This window comes from Leptonotus elevatus, chromosome 6, assembly GCF_054856555.1.
Source record: "Leptonotus elevatus isolate MCC_2025b chromosome 6, RoL_Lele_1.0, whole genome shotgun sequence".
Lineage (NCBI taxonomy): Eukaryota > Metazoa > Chordata > Actinopteri > Syngnathiformes > Syngnathidae > Leptonotus > Leptonotus elevatus.
This window is the reverse complement of record NC_141244.1, coordinates 22,476,460-22,497,445: the sequence shown is the minus strand read 5'-3', so window position 1 is coordinate 22,497,445 and position 20,986 is coordinate 22,476,460. Positions and strand designations below refer to the sequence as shown.

The 20,986-nt window shown below is 36.2% G+C and overlaps 1 protein-coding gene across 2 annotated transcripts in view; it reads left to right on the top strand.

Annotated features, from left to right (window-relative positions):
- LOC147172764 (mannosyl-oligosaccharide 1,2-alpha-mannosidase IA) overlaps positions 1-18,937 on the top strand; it is a 135,941-nt gene extending 117,004 nt beyond the window's left edge. For both annotated transcript variants that reach the window (XM_086077734.1, XM_086077735.1), the window contains 8 exons: positions 3,172-3,266; positions 6,565-6,688; positions 6,854-6,947; positions 8,620-8,735; positions 11,996-12,215; positions 14,009-14,181; positions 16,236-16,351; positions 17,892-18,937. In XM_086077734.1, the coding sequence (XP_085933860.1) occupies positions 3,172-3,266; positions 6,565-6,688; positions 6,854-6,947; positions 8,620-8,735; positions 11,996-12,215; positions 14,009-14,181; positions 16,236-16,351; positions 17,892-18,054 (1,101 nt within the window). In that variant the 3' untranslated portion in view covers positions 18,055-18,937. The remainder of the gene's footprint in view (positions 1-3,171; positions 3,267-6,564; positions 6,689-6,853; positions 6,948-8,619; positions 8,736-11,995; positions 12,216-14,008; positions 14,182-16,235; positions 16,352-17,891) is intronic.
- The last annotated feature ends 2,049 nt before the right edge of the window (positions 18,938-20,986 follow it).

Below are 20,986 nucleotides of genomic sequence, written 5' to 3'. Positions count from 1 at the left end.
ATTTTGACATTTTATTTGTAGTTATTTTTATTCATAGAGATTCAGTAAAAAAAAAAAAAATTATATCACACAGCGTTCTTGCCTTTTTTTTTTAACAAAGCTTCTGGAAAAAAATAATTACACGAACGTTTTTACGCTACAGAGAGCTTGCAAAAGAGATCGACAAAATTTGATGGAATTTTGCAGAGAACCTTCACAATTGAAAAAAATTACACAGATTCTACATGGTTTTTTTTTAAATACACAGCATTCCTGCAAAATGTGTTTTTAACACAAAAACAAACTTACACAAATATTTGTATTAATCCTACAGAGAAAAAAAAACAAACATTCAACAGATTAGCGATCCTGCCTTTTTTTTGTTTTGTTTTATACAAAAATTGTGAAATAAAATGACAGTGAAAATATTGTACAGTTCCAGCATAAAATATTTTTGTTTCTATCCTGAACTCCAATTTCATTTAAGGTATGACCGATACCACTTTTTGTCAGACCATTACTAGTATGAGTGTTCACACTTGAGTTTTCATCAATACCGATACCACTAGTACTTATGATACATATATTTTTCAACTAAACGATGACAGATAATTTTCTGATAATTTTCTGATAAACATGATGATTTACTGATGTGTGTGCCGCGCTTACTAGATTTGTATATATATATATATATATATATATATATTAGGGGTGTTAGAAAAAAATCGATTTGGCAATTCATCGCGATATTACAGCACGCAATTTTCGAATTGATCCAATATGCGGCCGAATCGATTTTTAAACATCAATTTTTGATGGGAATATTCAACAAAACGTCTTACTTAGGGTTAGGATTGACACATTAAGCATGGAAGAATGTTATATTAATATTTGATTTCAGTGCTGTTCAAACATGAAACGAACTGCAACCTGTCTGTTAAATGCAGTGGCTCAGTTATAAGCCTGAATGTTCAGATAAATAAATACATTTTCATACAAATCCTACAGTGGACATGTACACGTTTACTGATTTGTATTTTTTAAATTTTGAGTTTTGAAAAAATCGCTATAATCAATTTATAGATTTGTATCGAGATTAATCGGTATCGAATCGTGACCTATGAATTGTGATACGAATCGAATCGCCAGGTATTAGGCAATTCACACCCCTAATATATATACATATATATTTTTGCTTTAAGTATCGGTGGCTGGTATCGGCAACCTTTCCTAGTACCCAATACTTTTGAAATAAGGCCAGCATCTGCCCGATACCCAATACCTGTTATCGGCACTTGCCAATCCCTCTTTTTTTTACCGAGATGATGAAAAAAGGAAACACAAAAAAGTCCTCAAACACAACACGGGAATCCAGCAAAACGCCATGATTATTTTTTTTTTCTTGATAAGAACCGCCAGTGAAGAAGCCGTGGCGGTCCGAATCCTTCCTTGTGGGTTTTCCCTCCACGTCCCCGAGGCGAGTGGAAGCAGACAGGCCGTGTTTTTGCAGCTTAGCGGAAGTGGCAGCCCGAATCTGCTTTGTCGCCCTTGTCCCTCCGCCGGGGCCTGACACTGTTTGCGCTTCCTTTCCCGGGTGGTCGCTCCAGCGCTTTCGGAGCTGATGGAAAAAGCCGTTTGCGTCCTGCCGGCCCATCGCGCGGGGGTCTTGCCTGTGGGCCGTCGCGTCTCATCAGCTATAAATAAAAGTCACGAATGTCACCGGGGAGGATGGCGATGACGATAGCTCTTCATCGCAGGGGGGGCGACGAGTAGGCGGTGGGAGTTTAATTAAGTTCGGGAATGGCGGACGAGGCCCACGGCGCCGTTGCCGAGCGCGGCCTTTAATTTAGCAGACTGTAATTAATCATGTCATCTCCAAACAAGCAAACTACCACCATTGATGGCCTCGTGCTATTTTGAGACACGTGCTCTTACCTCCACCAAGCAAGTTGACCTTTAATTGCATCTGTTGGTGTGTTTGTCTCGTTCATTGTCAACAAACTTCCTGGGCGAGAAATGTCAACTGAGAATTTACATACGCTGCCAAATTTGAAAATGTTTTACAGAAATCATTTTTAGAGATCCTACAAATTTTTAAAAAAAACTGAAAAAAATATTACTGATATTTTCTTTTGTTTTTTGTCCCACACAGATACAAAAAATATATAATAATTCACAGTTCTTGAAAAATTGCAAAAAATAACCTGTATTTTTAGAGATCCTAAAAAAAATGGCTGATATATTCTGTTTTTACAAAGAAATCATGAAGTTAAAAAAATAATGAAAACAATATCTTGAAAAATTGCATAATTTTTGTAGAATTCTCAAAATATTATATTTTCAAGATTAATCTATTGCTGTCAAATTTAAAGCGTTAACTAATTAATTCATCACAAAAAAATATCGCATTAATCATATAATCATGTAAGAATTAACACACAATATATGCTCTTTAAATTTTGGCGGGCAATTTTTTTGGAATAAAAAGCCTTTTTAATTAAGCGATTAATCGCGATGAATCAAAATACTAAAATGTGATTAATCGGATTCAAAGATGTAATCGTTTGACAGCTTTATTTTTTACACAGTATGTGCTGAAAGAAAACGTTGTGTGAATTTTAATAAAGAAAATAACAAGAGCCTGCAAAGGGAACCAAAAAAAAGCAAAACTGTAAAACGATCCTACAAGTTTTTAAAAGAACAATACAAAATTGTCTTGAGCTTTTTTTTTCTCTCTCTCTCTCTCTCTCTCTCTCTCTCTCTCTGTGTTGATACTTGACCATCGCACCTTGACCAACTTTTCCCAACTTTCCTTTTCCCCTGCCATTGATCTCCCATCCACGGGTTTGCCTGTGAGGTTTTTCGTCCCTGCACTTGCGTCCATCCCTCTTCTTCAATATCACACCTGACTCGCCTCGCTTTTGTGCCCGGACACTAAACGCACAATTTGGTGATCGATGAGCCATTAGCTTGGCCTCAACCTTGGCCGAGAGTCGAGAGTCCGAAAAAAAGTGCTCTCTTAAAGGGACAGCGTCCTAAAGTGACAAGTTTGCTTTGAAATGTTGTCGGGTTCAATGTCAGCGACAGTTGGATTTCGATAGTTGATGGTGTAGAAACATTTGGTGTCGAAAAACGATTGGAGGATCCCTTGTCCTACATCTAAGTTTTTTTTTTCCTGTCGTGCGCTTGCAGCTGTTCAAGACGAAAGTACTGGAGTTGGGCGCAAAGTTGCTCCCGGCCTTCAACACGCCGACGGGGATCCCGCGAGGAGTCATCAACTTGGGGAGGTGAGCATCAGCACCGAGTAGTCACACCAGCCATGAATTATGCAAGTCACAAAATCCTTTTGTATTAAATTTGCATTTAACTCGTTCAATGCCATTGACGGCTATAGACGTCAAAAAATCTTTTGAACTATTTATATTAGTTAAAAAAAATAAATCCACTTTTGTTAATTGTTTTTTTAATCTTTTCTTCTTCTTTTTTTTTTTAAAGAAGAAGAAAAGATTATAAAAAATTAGGAGCACCAGGCAATTACAATTTTTAATAGTAATTAATCGCATGACTTCACTAGTTTCTTTTTTAAGAAAATATTTTAAAAAGAAAAAAAAGATTATTATAAATTAGGGCGTCAGGCGATTAAAATTTGTAATCATAATTAATCGCATTCTAGTTAACTCATGATTAATCACAAATTTTATATCTGTTCTAAATGTACAATAAAACAAAATTTCTAGGTTTTCATACTCTTGTTAAAAAAAAACGTTAAACTAATAGAAATAGTTCAAATGAATTTTTGACGTCTATAGCCGTAAATGGCAGTGAATGGGTTAATAATTTTAATATTTATTTTAAAAGTGCAGACCAACGTACCAATAAAACAACCAGCTAAATACTCCTCCGTACCTTACCTTTGACTTTGGCCCAATTAAACGCTGTAATATAATGACATAATAATATATAATATAGAATCACATAAATCTGACATCCGTCATGTCTTAATGTTTTTACTGTTGTTATTTTTAAGAACAAAATGTGTATTATTACAGGAAATAAGCAATTTTGGGCAAAATAAAGAGGCCTTTTCCCACAATCAAAGGCATAATATTACAAGAATTAAGTTTTAATTTTTTTTCACATGTTAAGATGTGACTTTTTATTCAAAAAGGCATACAAAATATATAATATTATTAATAATAATATTATTATATCATTATTTTCTTCCAATTTCTTTTAGATTCAGTGTTAAACACAATAGTGTGCCGCCATCTAGTGGCTGACAGCGGAATTACACACAACATAGCACAAAAATGCGTTATCACTGGACCAACAAATACAATAAAATCTAAAAAATAACAAACATGGAACCCATGATGAAGGTGTGCTTTCCTCTGTAGCGCCCCCTAAAGAGCTGCCATTGCGCTATTTTTGATAATTATAGCTTTTAGCTTGATAGCAGCTAGCTTGCGCTATAAGCTAACTTGATGGTCTATGTCTTCATTCAGTTAAACATTACAAACAGACTTGACTACGATGTGGCTGAGGGTACGATCATTGAAAACAAAAACAGGAAGTAGAAATCTACCAACAGCACGATAAAAATACGGTTAGCACGTTTGGGTCACACGTTTGAGGTTCCGTGTTCGAATCTGGGCCTTCTTGTGCGTGTTCACATATTCTCCCTGAGATGTAAAACTAATGTAATGTAATGTAAAAAAAAAACAGCTAATGGTTAGCATGTATGCCTCATAGCCAAGAGGTTCTGGGTTTGAATCTAACGTGAGTTTTCACCAGGTACTCTCTCACATTCCGAAAACATCTCAATTGTCCATAGGTGTGAATATCGATATTTTTTTCTGGGCTATACAAAATGGATGGATGGATGAAACATTTTAGAAATCATCACCAGCAAAGGCAAAAATGCTAGATTTTCTATTAATACACTTTCAAAAAGTATTTGGCGTGCTTGCCAGTTAATGTAGCGGAGCGCTACAAACGGAGTGTTTATGTGATTTCGATTAGGCGCTAATCCATGTGCGTAAATAAAAATGGCCTGAATGATATTTGCATGCATTAGAGAACATGAACTGGCCGGGACTGTTCATCTGTTCCGAAGCATTAACGTGTCCCGGCTAAGTTGCTAATAAACATACAGCAAACGCGGCTTCACTGATTTTAAACACAAAAGTCCGTTTGGCCATTACTTTTGCTTTACGCGTCGGGTGGGAAGCAACCGAGCGCGCTGGACATCTGCTGGCTCGCTTCGTTATCTTCTCCTGCACATCAGGAGGAGGAAGGAGGAGGAAAGGAGGAGGCAGGGTGTTGTGTGATGTGTGCTCATGTGAGGTGAAGGAGCGACAAAATAAAGTGGATAGAAAAAGTTCAAATGTGAACTTTTGGATAAAAAAAAAAAAAAAAAAGAGAGATCTTGTCACCTGTACAACTTAACTGAAAATCTTTTTGAGAGTGGAAGTGAAATGAAACAACTGAAAATATGTTTGCACAAGTGTGCACACCCTCCTAAGCAGGCTTAGGGAGTAACACATGTAATAGTTTATGTTACGTAATTACGATACTGTATTCTGCTTGTTACTACGACTGCGTATTAGGGACACATTATTATTATTTGTAATCCCCAGGGGGGGCGTGGACATAAATATTCCTAGAAAAATCTCGCAAATTTGCGACTTTCCTTATTTGAAATACTATCTCCTTATTTGACAACCCGACCGAAAAGTATTGGCACAAACATTCGAGTAGTACGCTACATGTATTTCTTATTTATTGACATTTAGTTTTTTCCTCACAAATTTGCCACTTTTTAAAGTGGCAAATTTATGAGTTTTTTTTTTCGCAAATTTTCCACTTTACGAAGTCGTAAATTTATTTGGTTTTTTTCTTGCAAATTTGCAAATTTACAAGTTTTATTTCTCACAAATTTGCCACTCTATAAAGTCCAAATTTGCGACTTTAAGTGGCACTTTTTTCTTTCGTTTTTTCTCGGAATATTGCCCCCACTCTCTAAAAAAAATACTTATGCGTGGCCCTAATACGCCGTCGTATGTTACAGAAAAAAACCCTACATAAAAGCATTATTTTTCACAGTTTCAATTTTAATGCAAAGAGAGGCCAGTCATTGATTGGAGCAGATATTCTGATGGTATGATAACCGTGAGAAAAAACATCACGGTATTAAAATTATAGCTCTACAGCGCTTTTCTTTTTTTTAAATAATTTTTCAACAAAACAATATTGGGTACATTAAAAATATGTACCAGGTAAATGTATGTTAATGTATTTTGCAAAAAAAAAAAGTATGATTTTTTTTGTAAAGTTAAAAGGCTTAGGCTCCTTGGCTGAGGTAATGAAACTTTGATCTCATACTGTACTATAATTTCTGCATATTGCCATTTGCGTGCATGGCCAATATTTACTACACAATAAAAACATTTAAAAATAAATTTAAAAATAATAATAATAATGACATATATATATAATAATGTGAGTATTATCAAGCTCCCAAAACGGCGGTGTCTATTGTGTGTGTGGCTGCTTATTGTGTGCGTGTTTCACGTTCTGTTGCAGTGGCAGCAGTTGGGGTTGGGGCTGGGCGTCGGCCGGGAGCAGCATCCTGGCCGAGTTCGGGACCCTGCACTTGGAGTTCGTCCACCTCAGCGAGCTCTCCGGCGACCCCGTCTACAGCGAGAAGGTACGCATTTTCAACCCGGAACAAATGATCGATATTATCGGTTTGTGAGGAAATGGCCCAAATATGGGCAACAGGACGTTTGCGTAAATTCAATTGAAGTGATTCTTGAATGTATCACACTTTAAGATTTTTTTATTTTTTTTAATTTTTTGACTATTTGTGCAGGTGATGAACATCAGGAAGCTGCTGAATAAGATCGAGAAGCCTCAAGGCCTGTACCCCAACTTCCTCAGCCCGGTCAGCGGAAACTGGGTCCAACGTACGTCCATTTATGCCAATGCGGTTGTATGATTATCAGTGCCTTTTTTATATTTCTGTGTTGAGAACACAAATGCTGTCACTGCATCCTGCGGGTGTCCCTAATGTTGCGGCCCTACTGCAACTCTTGAGCTTTTCTATGAATCCACATTGAAATTCATAGCTGAATATGATATTTCAGCGGGGGCGTACTTGCGACTCCCACGCAATGTTCTCCCAACGCTGCTCGCCGTGTTTGCCCTTGACACACACACACACACACAAGACACACACGCACACTCGGTCCTTTTTAGTGCGATAACGCAGACAACTAGCAACGATTAGCCTCTGTATTCATGCGGAATGGCTGCTTTTCAGAACCCCCCCACCCCCTCCCTCCTCGCCACCCTGATCATTTTCACGGCTTTTCTGGTCAATCGGAAAGGATCCAATTTTCCAAAGTAATTGAATTCATTATCATTTCAATAAGGCAAAAAGCGGCAGGAGCTCGGCAGCCGCCGCTTTGATGCCGCGCATTAATAAGCAGAGCATTTGACAGACAGCCGAGCGGATTGTTGATGCTCCGGCGCCGCGTCACCTTCACAAACGGCGACGTAATCAAGTCTGCATGCAGCGCACACATGCAGTTAATTAGCTCTACAAAAACTTTTTTTTTAAATGTCACCGAAAAAGTTTGTCTGTGATGGCAAAGTGTGTGTGTGTGTGTGTGTGTGTGTGTGTGTGTGTGTGTGTGTGTGTGTGTGTGTGTGTGTGTGTGTGTGTGTGTGTGTGTGTGTGTGTGTGTGTGTGTGTGTGTGTGTGTGTGTGTGTGGGTGGGGGGGCTGCACACAAAATCGGAAATGGAACTTACTGCGATCCACTCATGTTTCTGTCCTGACTGCAATAATTGATATTGTTTGAAAAATTAAACCTCAAAGTCAATTTCACTTAGCAACATGAAATTTGGTGGGCAATGTCTATCATGAGAAAACCCACAAAAAAGTCTCAGGGCGACACGCCCAGAATGACACTTTTGGTTTGAAGTGGTCATTTTAGCCAAAAGACAAAAACGTGTGGTACTTTTTTTTTATACTTAACGATTCAGCAACCACAACCAGTTTTACTTAGCAATATGATATTTGGTGGACATGTCTATTGTGGACATGTCTAAAAAGACACAGGAAGTCTGATCATCTGAAGCTGCTGTTTTGGTGACATTTAGCCAAAACAAACTTGTCCTAGTTTTATTTTATTTTATTATTATTATTTTTTTATGATGATTCAGCACCCAAAATCAGTTTTACTTAGCAACATAAAATTTGGTGGGCATGTCTTTCATGAGAAGACCAAAAAAAAAAGTCACAAGAAGCCATGCCCAGAATGACACAGGAAGTCTGCCATTTTGGTTTGAAGTGGCCCTTTTATAGTCATTTTGGCCAAAAGACAAACGTGCTAGTTTTTTTTTTATAGTTACGATTCAGCACCCAAAACCAGTTTTACTTAGCAACATGATATTTGGTGGACATGTCAAGGAGCCATGCCCCAAAAGACACATTAAAGTCCATCATTATTATGTTACGAAGTGGCCATTTTGGCATTTTTTTGTGATTCAAAGAAACTTACCAGTCTTTTTTTATTTTTTGCTCATATGCCATACAAAGTGACCTCATCCACCAACTGTTTGTTCCTCCCAGATCACGTGTCCATCGGCGGGCTGGGGGATAGTTTCTACGAGTACCTAATCAAGTCGTACCTGATGTCGGACAAGACGGACGATGACGCCAAGAACATGTACTACAACGCTCTGGAGGTACGGACGCCAACCACTCAAATATGCTACGCAATTAAAAAGCTGTTCTTTCCGTGTGTGTGATCGTTCTAGGCGGTGTGACCGATATTGGTTAATAAGCCACAAGCGTGACGTGGGGGGGTCCGCCTTAGATTAAAGGAAGCAAATCCTCGCAGTAGGCTTCATAAAGCATGTGTCAATAAGAAAAAGCTCATTAACTCTGCTTGGCTCCTGTTTGCTCCCAGGTTATACATACGTTTATATTTAATCAGGCATGTCAACTGGTTCAGTCACACTCCCCAGATTATTATTATTTTATTTTTTTAATTGAGCTCTCAAGACATTTTCACTTAACATGAAATTTGGTGGCGATGCCAGTCACAAGGAGACCTCCAAAAAAAAAAGTCTCAAGAAGCCATGCCTGAAGTCAGCCATTTTGGGGTTATTCTGGATTATTTAGGGGTCCTTCAAAGGCAAACTTATTAGAGTGACTTGAGTTTTGAAGGAATGAAATTTTTGCCAGTTTGGTTTAAAAGGCTCAATTTCATTTTGGCCGTTTCCAGGCGTCGTTCAAAGGTGAAGCCAACCGAGAGATTATGTCGGATTGCTACCAAATTTGTACTAATGGTAGTAGACAGACGGACGATGCTAAATTGCAAACCATTGGTTTTTGTTATTGGGGCATGGCAGCCAAATGCCATGAGTGGGTCATAAAACAAGCTCCAAAGTTTGTGTGATACAAGTCATTTCAGGGCGGTTTGCAAGTCTGCTTGTCAAACTCTGCATATGTACTTGCATGAAAATGTTCACCCGGCACGCCCGCCGCACTTGGTGTATGCTCATTTGAATGTATTTCTCGCTCTCCGCCAATTTAGCGTGTAATAAGGCCATTGAATGCCACATTTCGGATAGCTTGACATTTAAGAAGTTTGAAAGGTTTTATCGGATTGTTAATAGGTGCTACTTGGAACTTCTAAAATGTGGCTTTGGTTCAGACGTTTTAAGGTCTTTTTTCACTTTTAATCTTATGATAAAATATTTTGGTGAAAAAAAAAAATCCTGATTAAAATCAATTTAAATTCCCCAAAAATAAAATATTCAAAATATTCTTCTCTTTTTAAAAAAAAAAAATCATTTTTAGTTATTTTCCTCACAAAATCAAACTTTGATTTTGAAAATGAAACTTAATTCTCATTGAGTTTAGACTAATAAAAAAATGGGAGCAAAATCTAAAGTGTTAATATTTTACATATTTTAATATGTTTTTTAGTATGATGCAGGTCAGGGAGGTTTATGTTTCTGTCAACAAGGTAAAAAATAAAAATTAATAATAATAATTCAGTTTTCTCACCCCAAAAAAACAAACATTTCTGTGAAAAAAATATTTAAAAAATTCTAAAAAATAAAATACAATTCCAATTTACATAGCTTGAAAAAAAAGTTGAAAAAAAATTAATGAGAGAAAAAAAGATTTCATTACAACATTTTTTTTTTTATTTATTTAAATGAAGTGTGTCCCCAATGCCCTTTGTAAAAGTGTTTCAGGTTCAGATTTGTCTATTAGATTTGAGATTTTCGATTATATGAAAAACAAAAGATAGCATTAACATGTGCCTCTTCAGTCCAAATCCCTCTCAAACCTCCATGCATACTCTTTTTTTTCTCTTTTTTTCTTTTTTTGAGTGTGTGCTTTACGCCGAAGTGCCGCACTTTAACTTGTTCCAGACATTCTCTTCAGATTGGTCTTCGGGGAAGGCAAAGACAGAAGGATGATGGCATTTAAAAATAAAACTCAAAAATGATGTACAGTGCTATAGATGAGCACATTCCCTCAGGTTGCAATTATACCAAGAAAAAAACAACACGAACGGCCATTGAAAACGAGGGTCAAGCCGGAAGCGCGGGCGCTAATTACGATCGCGCCGGTTTACCCCCGTGATGTGCGATTTAAATGGCTTCGGTCCAGTGTGTGTGTTTGCTATCAGATGAAGTTAAAAGCTGTGTGTGTGTGTGTGTGTGTGTGTGTGTGTGTATGCTTATGGCGAGCCAGATCGAAGGTCCAAGTCGCAGCGCTACTCATTAGGCGTGGCATTTAAATAAAAGTACGGCGCTAATTAAAAAAGCGTGGGACAAGAGCACATTTTGCCCAATTATTCTATTCCCTGATTAGCTTGTCTTAATATTATTATAAAACACATTGCTTCATTTTGTCTTGTTGTATTAAGGCGGATGAGATGTGTTCATTTTATAATCTGCAGATTTGCACTCTAATGGTATGCTAATGTTCAACATAAGATGGCAGTGAATCGCAAGCCACAATATTAGGTACACCTACACATTTTTCACATTACTGCTAAGATATGTCATTCTGTATTTTCATGGCACAACACTGAAAATGACATTTTGACACAATGAAAAGTTGTCAGTTTACAGACTTAAACCAGAGTGCCGCGCTATCATTGTCTGATTTATTAAACTTTGGAACTCTATTTGTATTTATGTGGTCTTTTGAAGTATTTGGAAATAAAAATATATAACTAAAAACATAAATATATGTTATAAATAAAGATTTGTGCACATAAAAAATATTATCAACATTAAGCTTCCTCCTTTGGGATCACAGTTCAGGGATTTGTTCTCAAAAAGGAATAATGAACTGAATTTTAAATAAAGTTTTCAAGTCATTGACAGGTGATTCTAGATGGCATATGACAAGTTGGGTCGAACCATTCTGGTATGGAGAAGCTGTGTTTTTAGCATACTGAAAATTGAATAGCCAAGGAAATATAAAATTCATTTTATGAACTTATATTTTTCTGAAATATTTACATATACTTTTTAAAATATATTTAAAAATCTCACGTACCCCCATTTGAGAACCACTGGCTTATAGCAATGGTAGTTATTACACACACAAAAAACGGCCAGCAGGTGACAGCAGAGTATAAGAGATCAGAAAGCTCTTTTTGTCACCAGGAATGTAAATAATGATGAAACATAGCTATATGCTAATGCTAATTGCTGCAAAACGGAAACAGATAGAAATATTTTTAAAAAAATCCTGATGAAAGAAGAGACTCTAATCTTTCTTTTGGTAGGTTCCATGCTTTTATAGCAATAGAAAACAATATTCTGTGGGCCTTGCAAAATCAGCCAAAATCCAGTAAAAGAGCCGGGAGCGAAGGGGGTTGCTTCAGTGAAAATATAATTTATTTTTCTTTTTTCTCCCCCTCAAAATTACTTCAAATCTCAAACATTTTGTAACATGTATTGTCTGACAGGCCATCGAAAACAACCTGGTGCAGAAGTCGCCCGGCGGCCTGACCTACATGGCGGAGTGGCGGGGGGGCATCCTGGACCACAAGATGGGCCACCTGGCCTGCTTCTCCGGGGGCATGATCGGCATCGGCGCCGACGACGGCGTGCCCGACAAGCGGCAGCACTACCTCGACCTGGCCGCCGAGATCACGCACACCTGCCACGAGAGCTACGATCGCTCAGGTAAGAGCTGCCGCGGGACACTGTTCACGTGCGTTTGTGAAAATGCATACGTTCGTGCAGTCAAATGCGCTTGAAACCAAACGAAATCAAAAGTTGCGTCGCGTGAGCTTGAAGTGATCGCTGCTCACACGCGAGCGTCCTTGGCATATATTGAGTTGAGTGGAATAATTGAAGTGTGCTTGAGTGACGCTTGAGTGACTCAAATGAAAGGTTCTGCTCCAGACATCTTTTTAGGGAGAAAAATTGGATGTGGCGATTCTTTTATAGACGGCGTTTAATGAGCAAACATCGTCTTTATCGCCGTTGTTTGCGTCGGGCAGATTGGGCCACCGTTTTGGCTGATAAAAGACGGAAAGGTTTGCTTGCTTTTTCATCGTCCTTGGCTTTGCTTACTTTTTTATCACCCATGAATGTTTCTCATTTCCTTCCGTGGTCTTTACTTTGGGGGGGGGGGGGGGGGGGGGGTCTTTCGAGGTGCTTTAAAAAGTGAATTCAGAGATTTGTTTCTAAATATGTTTAAAGAGATACTCGACTCATTGAGCCATTTTCAGCAGTAAAAAGTTAATATTTTGTCCAGAATGAATTTGATGACTTGGTACAAACAATTTTTTCCACTTGCTGTCGACTGAAGATGACATCACCTGTGCTGAGGAAGTAGGTAACGACCAATCATGGCTCACCTACGATTGATCGGTACCCACTTCCTCAGCACAGATCATCTTCAGTCGACAGCAAGTGGAAAAATTAGTTGTTAAAGTTATTAACTCATTCACTGCCATTGACGGCTATTGACGTAAAAAAAAATATTGGAACTATTTCTGTTAGTTTAAAAAAAATGCCACTTTTGTTAACTAATTTTAATTAATTTATTAATTGTGAGTTAATTATTTAAGTTATGCGATTAATTACAATAAAAAATGTAAATTGCCTGACGCAATAAAAAAAAAAGATTATTAAAACATTTGCAGGGTAGGGCGATTAAATGTTTTAATTGTAATTAATTGTCTGACTTCAAGTTAGCTCACGATTAATCACAAATATTATATCTGTTCTAAATGTACAATATTTTCATACGCTTGTTAACAAAAATGTTAAACGAATAGAAATAGTTAAAATTAATATTTGACGTCTATAACCGTCAATGGCAGTGAATGAGCTAATTGTACCTGTACAAGAAAAATAATGAAGTTAGCAAATTAATTCTGGCTAAAATATGAACTTTTTACTGCTGAAAATGGCTCAATGAGTCAAGTATGCCTTTAAGAGTAATTTTGTAAAATGAGTTTAACATCATATTTATGATCATACTTGGCGTTATATTAAATTTTTTATATTATATATATTATGTATTATTTTATTATATATCATTACATTATATGTTATATATATAATTATTATTATTCTTATTATTATTTTTTTATATATATTTTTTTCATTGTCCTTAAATTTTTTTCATTCACTTTCCTTTAGAAACAAAAATGGTCTGTGGGTCAATAGACAGTTTTTCATGGTGCTGGCCTTGTAAAATAAATTCAGAGATTTGTTTCTAAACATGTTTGAAGTTAATTGGACTGAAAACTACGCTTTACCGAATTGTGGCTTGATTTTTAAAAATTTTAAAGCCTCATTTTATATTTGGTGATTTTTCAGATCTATAAATTTTGCAGGGTTTATGGTTACTGTTAGATTTGATGATATTTCCAGCGGATATAAAGTCATTGATTAAGTGCGAAACAAAAGAGCTGCTCATTGAAATGGTTGATAAAATAGCACTTTTTTTTGTGTGCTTCCAGCTACCAAACTGGGACCCGAAGCGTTCCGCTTCGACAGCGGCGCCGAAGCCACGGCCACCCGGCTGAGCGACAGATACTACATCCTCAGACCCGAGGTCATCGAGAGCTACATGTACATGTGGAGGCTCACCCATGACCCCAAGTACAGGGAGTGGGGATGGGAGGCTGTGGAGGTAAAAAAACAAACAAAAAAACACACACACAACAAAGTGAAAGAAAGCATTGAACTCAATCGTTAACGTTTACAGTCTAGATGTTGTAACGCGCGGTGGCTTGATCAGCCAAGGACGGCACTGCTGGATAGCAAAAAAGAAAAAAAAAAGTCCACATGGAAGTCCACATGTTATTATGAGGGGGAAAAGTAGGGTTCTTGGTGCTACCACAAAAAGTGCTGCATAGGAATAACAAAAACAAGAGGCGCCACCTTGTTTTTTTTCTTTCAAATGAAGAACAATCTGTACTGTTATCTCATGAGAATTTTAAATATTTTTCTTTTTTTTCTCTTTTTGAAATGTAATCCTTTGAGAACACAGTCTTATTTATTTATACCAATAAATAATGTGTGTGTGTTTTTTCTAATAATCTAGCAAGAAATTAAGTTGTAATATTAGGAGAAAAAGTCATAGTATTACAATAACTTATTTTCCAATATAATTCACACATTTATGATGATAATGCAGAGAAAAACCCAACTAAAAGTAGTAATTTCATAACAATTTAATATAACAATGCTGCAATTATGAGAAAAATGTTACAATTTGATCATGTTGTTTTGTTAAAAATTATCTTGATTCTGTTCTGATAATAAGAAAAATTATACACTGATGAGAATAAAGGTATGTTACAAAGAGGAATAAAAATCGCTCTATTTTGAGAAATTGTTCAATAAGGTAATGTTAATCCATACTATAAGAGTAATTTTATAAGGGAAATATTTTAAAGAAAATAGTTATAGTTTATTACAAAAACATGTACTCTCACAAAATAAGTTCATAATATGTCAGTCTTTTTCAAGACAAAAAGTCATAACGTATTATTAATATTAACTCATTCACTGCCATAAAATAATTGTTTTAAAGATAAAAAATTAGGGGCAAGAGGCGATAATTTTTTTTTTAATTGTAATTAATCGCATGATTTCACTAAACTTACGATTAATCACAAATTTTATATCTGTTCTAAATTAACAATAAAAAAAATCTTGGTTTTCATACTCTTGTTAACAAAAGTGGATATTTTTTTTTAACTAATAGGAATAGTTCAAATGAATTTTTGGACGTTTATAGCCGTCAATGGCAGTCAATGCTTTTTGAAAAAAATCATAATATTGCTAGAACTTTGGTTTCACACGCTTAACTTAACTTATTACAATAAAGTTGAGAACATTTTTTAAATAGGCATTATATAATTAGACTAAAGTAATAATATTAGAACAAAATATTTAATAGAATTTTTGTTTAAAAAAAAATCACAATTACCAAGATTTAAAAAAATATATCCTAAACTTTCAATATTCAGAGAAATTTAAATGCGAATTTAAATATAATGAACTCAAAATGTTGTGAGAATAAAGTCGTTTTTTTCACAATGAAATGTTCACGCGTGTTTACGTGTTTACGTAGATCCTGCCTTCAACGTTAACATCCTGTTTGTTACTTCTCATACCAAATGTAAAAAGTAATCAAAGATCGTATCAGGTTAGTGCGTGCTATTAAACCAACATATTCTGAACTACTCACCTTTTACGCTAAACCTCATTAGCATCCCTAATTACCCTCTCCAAGTAGCAGCACACGCTATCATGCAGATTAAAGCCTGAGGTGAGGCTTGCGCGAGCTCGCGCGCTATTATTAATGTGCATTAGCTGTCATCAAGAGCAGAGGGTTAGCGTGATGGATTTTGCTTTCATTTAGTCAAAAGCGCCGACCGGGCCTTTAATTAACCAGCACAAAGGTTGAACGCGGAGCATTAACGCGTCAGGGTCTTGGCTAATTAGCGTGCGCGAGGCATCCCTTTGTAGCTAACGCCGCGCTCATCCGCTCGGCTAGCTCGGACACTCCCCATTAGGCCCGTTTTGTTTCGCGAGGGATTTCCATTGTGTGCTCGACTTCTCAGGTGTCGAATACGATTGCAAAGTGACACATCATCATCATGAAATGTTGCCGATATGCTCCACCCACATTATACGGCATCGGCCAATCGCTGATTGATGTTGTCTCGTTTTCAGGCGCTGGAGCGGCACTGCAGAGTGGAGTCGGGCTTCTCGGGGATCCGCGACGTTTACACGTTGACCGACAGTCACGACAACATGCAGCAGAGCTTCTTCCTCTCAGAGACACTCAAGTAAGTTTATGGCGACTGAAAACATTATTATTTTTTTTATTTATGCCGATTGAGTGCACCAACTGAATTCCCCTACTGACTGTGTACATAATCATTAGCAAAAACTAACGAAAACAAAAATGCTTTAAAAAAATATATATATATTTTTTTACTTTATTATGCAATACTTAGTGACCTTTTTTTTTTTTTTATGTTGTCTGCAAACACTAAAACAAAGCATTTAAAAAAAAACTGCTGTAAAACAAATAAAAATAAATTTATTAAAAAAATGTCCAAATGAACTACAATAATTTTTAAAAAGCTATACTATAACAATGATTTTCATACAACAATTTTTCTTTCTCAGAAACGCATTAATGGCATTTCCATTCATTTCAATGGGAATAGTTGATTTAAAGGGGAAGTTAAGCCCCCCCAACCCCCCCCCCCCCCCCCCCCCCAAAAAAATGTTTTACAATAATTTGTTCTATGCAGCCCCATTACTCTAAATATGGCATTCTGGTTAATATTGCGTTAGCGGAATATGAGTTAAGCAGCAAAATCCAGCCATTTTTTATTAATCTCATAGGGCGGCCATATTGCCACTTGCTGTTGAATGACGTTGACATTAATGTTGCTCAGGTAACAACCCAGGTTATTATAGTTTAGGAAATTTTAATTTTAGTTTGTTTTTATTTCGTTTTGAGGTTGTTGTTTTTTTGTTACTTGTAATTAGTTTTCAAGGCGGTTCTTTTTGTTTTTTATTAGTTTTATATATATATATATTTATTTATTAATTTTTTTTTAAACTGCTTAGTATTATTAGTATTATTTTTTTTTTAATGTGTAATTTTTTACCTAGCGTTGCATTTCGTCCGATTTAAATGCAACAGTCAAGCCAAATTGTCGGATGGGAATGACGTCATCTGAATGTGCTTTTCTATTGGCTGTTGCTTCATGATGTCACTTCTGAGCGACACACTTTCAAACATTCGTATTTTTTAATCACATCCAAAATCAACCCCAAATGCTCATGTATTGCTTTAATTACCAAAGACTAAAACAAAGGACATTTTCGCTCAAATTATAGTTAGTTTTGTAAACGTTTCAGTTAGTTTTTGATTAAAAAAAATAAAAAATAATTAGATTTTTATTTTCTTTCGTTAAAGAAAATGTTTTTTTGAATTTTTTGTAATTTTGTTAGTTTTCGTTAACTAAAATAACGTTGGCAACCACCAATCCCAACGCAGCTTAAAAAAAACAGGTGAGCTGTGATTGGTCGTTGCCTGAGCCCTGAGCAACTGTGATGTCATCTTCAGTTGACAGCAAGCGGCAAAATGGCCGCCCTTCTGAATGGATAAAAACAGCTGGATTTTGCTTCACAACTCATATTCCACAAATATAATATTAATCCGAATGTCATGTTTAGACGAGTGAGCTCACATATAACATATTATTGTCAAAAATGTGTCAGGTTGTCTGATTTGATTTCTGAGCACGATCACAGAACATAAGAAATTCCTATTCCAAGGTTTGACTATTTGAAACCTTTGCTGCTCAGGTATTTGTACCTGCTGTTTTCGGACGACGACCTGCTCCCGCCGGAGGACTGGGTGTTCAACACGGAGGCCCACCCGCTGCCCGTGGTGCGCAAGAGCTGCCTGCTGCAAGAGCCCTCGAGCGCCGCACAGGACAAAAGCAAGCCCGCGTTTGCATCCGTCTGACCACGCAGCTCCGAGGGGTGCGTTCGAGTTCCTTTCCAGCAAAGGACGTACGTGACGTGGTGGTTTTTACACGCTGTGATTGTATATTCTAATCTTTCAAATGTCGTTTTTCCGGGTGGACAATCAAGACCAAACGTTGCCGGACACTTTTTCTTTCCTCTGTGAGGAAAACGAGCTCGATTCTGTCGGGAAAACCACTTTTTAGTTTGTCAGTTTTTTTTTGTTTTTTTTTTGTTTTTTGGGAAATGAATGATTTTTGCTTGGCTGACCAAAGGGTTTCTTTTCCTCCGCCGCATTCCTGCAGTCAAAATTAAGCATTGAATTGTAATAAGAAGTACTGAGAGCTCCAGAATATGCTGTTGATGTCACGTTTCTCGCTGAAACTTTCTTAAAAAATGTCAGGAAAGTGTCTTATGCATCCTGGGACCGTTGTAGACAAAAAAAGAAAAAGACGCTTGTTGTTTTTTGTTGTCTGTTTTGACTTTTTGGGGAGCTCACAGCCTTTCTGATAATGGATCCCAAGCCTAAATGTGTTTTCACCTTTGTTCTTTTTCAGTTTTTCCTAACAACACTGATTTTTGTTGTTTTTATCAGTGCTGTACATCAAAAAAAAATATGATTTCTTCTTCTTTTCTTTTGTGATTTTTTTTCCAGTTGATTTGCTTCCCTCAGGTGTTTCCGTAAGAAAAAGGAGGAAAATTAACTTTAAAAAAACAACAAAAGTTATACAATTTTAAGTCTACTTTTTGCCGATATTTGGATTCTTATTATACAACTTATTCATGTTTGGTTAATCTTTGGTTGTTGAGTATTTTCAAATACTGATTTAAAAAAATAAATAAATAAAGAGCTGTGCAACTTTGTACCTTTAAAATAACTTGTTTTTGTGTTTTCTTTTCCTGACTTTAGTCACATGACTGAAAGAATTGGCTCATTAGCACAGCTGCAGAATCAGAAAATGACGACTACAAGTTTATGATACAGTCCAATTACATGAGACGACATAAATCAGTCTGAAGCCAGTGATTCGGATCAACTTTATGATGGATTTTTTTTTTTAGAGCCACGCTTAAATGAGTGAAAGACTGAGAGCATCCTTTTTACTATTTAAAGTCATAATATAACATTGAATTGATTATAAAAAAAAATTCTTGTTTCACTAGTAATATTGGTACAAACATTACAACTTTCTAGATTATGTCTTTTTGAAAGGATTTTTTTTTTTGGTCCTCATATTTAGGACCAATATTTAGATTCAATATAACTGTGACCAAAAATATTGCGGTATCACGATATTAAAATGACAGCTCTTAAATTACCTTAAATATATATATATTTATATTTGGGTAAATAAATAAATAAAAAATCCTCCCCCTGAACACAATACGTTTTTGTTTTAAACAAAATATAGAATATTTGGTACGGAAAAAGCGTGTATCATGTTAAATTTTTCAATCAGATTAATCACATCTTAGAATTTTGATTAATCACAATCACTTAATAATAATAATAAAAAATGGCTTTTTATACTAAAAAAATTCACGCTTTATTTTAAGAGCACCGGTTATGTGTTAATTCGTTTGACATTTAATGTTATGAGGACGTCTTCCAACATTTTTTGACCCAATGCACATGCTCATCCTCATCAGTTAATTACTTGCAGAATTTAAAATGGGGGGAAAAAAATGACACCAATATTTACACAAAAATTTATTAAATGCTTTACTTTAATGCATGTAATTATGTTTATTGCTCAAACACAACCTGTGTTTAAATAGTGCGATTAATCTTAATTCATGATTAATGCAATAATTTTTTGTGATTAATTAATCAGTTAACACTTTAACTTTGACAACACTAGTTAATTTTAAATAAATGTCACTGGTGAACTATTTTTAGAACAGACCCATGGGCTACTCATGTTGTCCTTGGGGCTAAATAGTACCCGCTGGCAAGTTTTTATGAAAACGATTAGCATTCCGGCAGTGGCCACTCCGAGGATCTGTGTATTTATTGGATGGATTTGTACACATTCAAACGGTAGATTAAACATATTTAGAACATCTGAGTCTTGTATCTTTCCTACTGCGTGGATAACAAGAATGTAATGTTTATATTTATTTCTGCCCGATGTTGATGGTTGTGCATTTTTGTGGCTACTTAAGACTTGCAACGTGTATCGCATATGTTGTCGCCGTCAAGTTGGACTACGTGACAAGACCAATGAGATTAAAATGGAGGCATCAATAGCGACGAGCCGAAGCGCAACGCAGAGGTGCAGCGACAGCTCCATTTTCCTTCAACGCGACACCCACCAAGCGTCTTTACGCCAATCAAAGAAGCGCTTTTCAAAAAGCTCTCAGATGTATTCTGGGACGACGACGCACGGAAAACAAACAACACAACAGAAACGTCTCTTCTGTGCTCCAGTAAACACATTTGTCGTCATCTGACATGAAAAGTTTGCAAACCGCTCGCAACTCATCGAGTTTGACAAGTGACAATTATTTTGTCGTGTTCCATATTGTGCATTCCCTTTATCAGCACGCATTTTTTTTTTTGGGGGGGGGGGGTACAGTCTATAAATAAGCGTCACTTCTACAATCAATGTAAAGTATGATTCAAAACGTTTTTAATCTTACTATGTGGAAGATTAGTGTGAGGGGAAAAAATGTTCAGAAGACTAAAAAAAAAAAATGTAAAATTGTTTTTTTGCTTGTTTCCTTATTGTATGAGTAAATTATTTATTGAGCAATCCAAACGTATATATTAATATCACAAGAAAATAGGTTTTGAGGGTAAAATCTATGAGGTTTAGGGGGACATGATTTTGGTAAAAAAAATAAAAAATAAAAATTAAGAAAAAGGGATATGACAAAAAAAAGTCTGTTCATAAGAACAAAAAAGTATGAGAGCAAACTGGAAAAAGTCC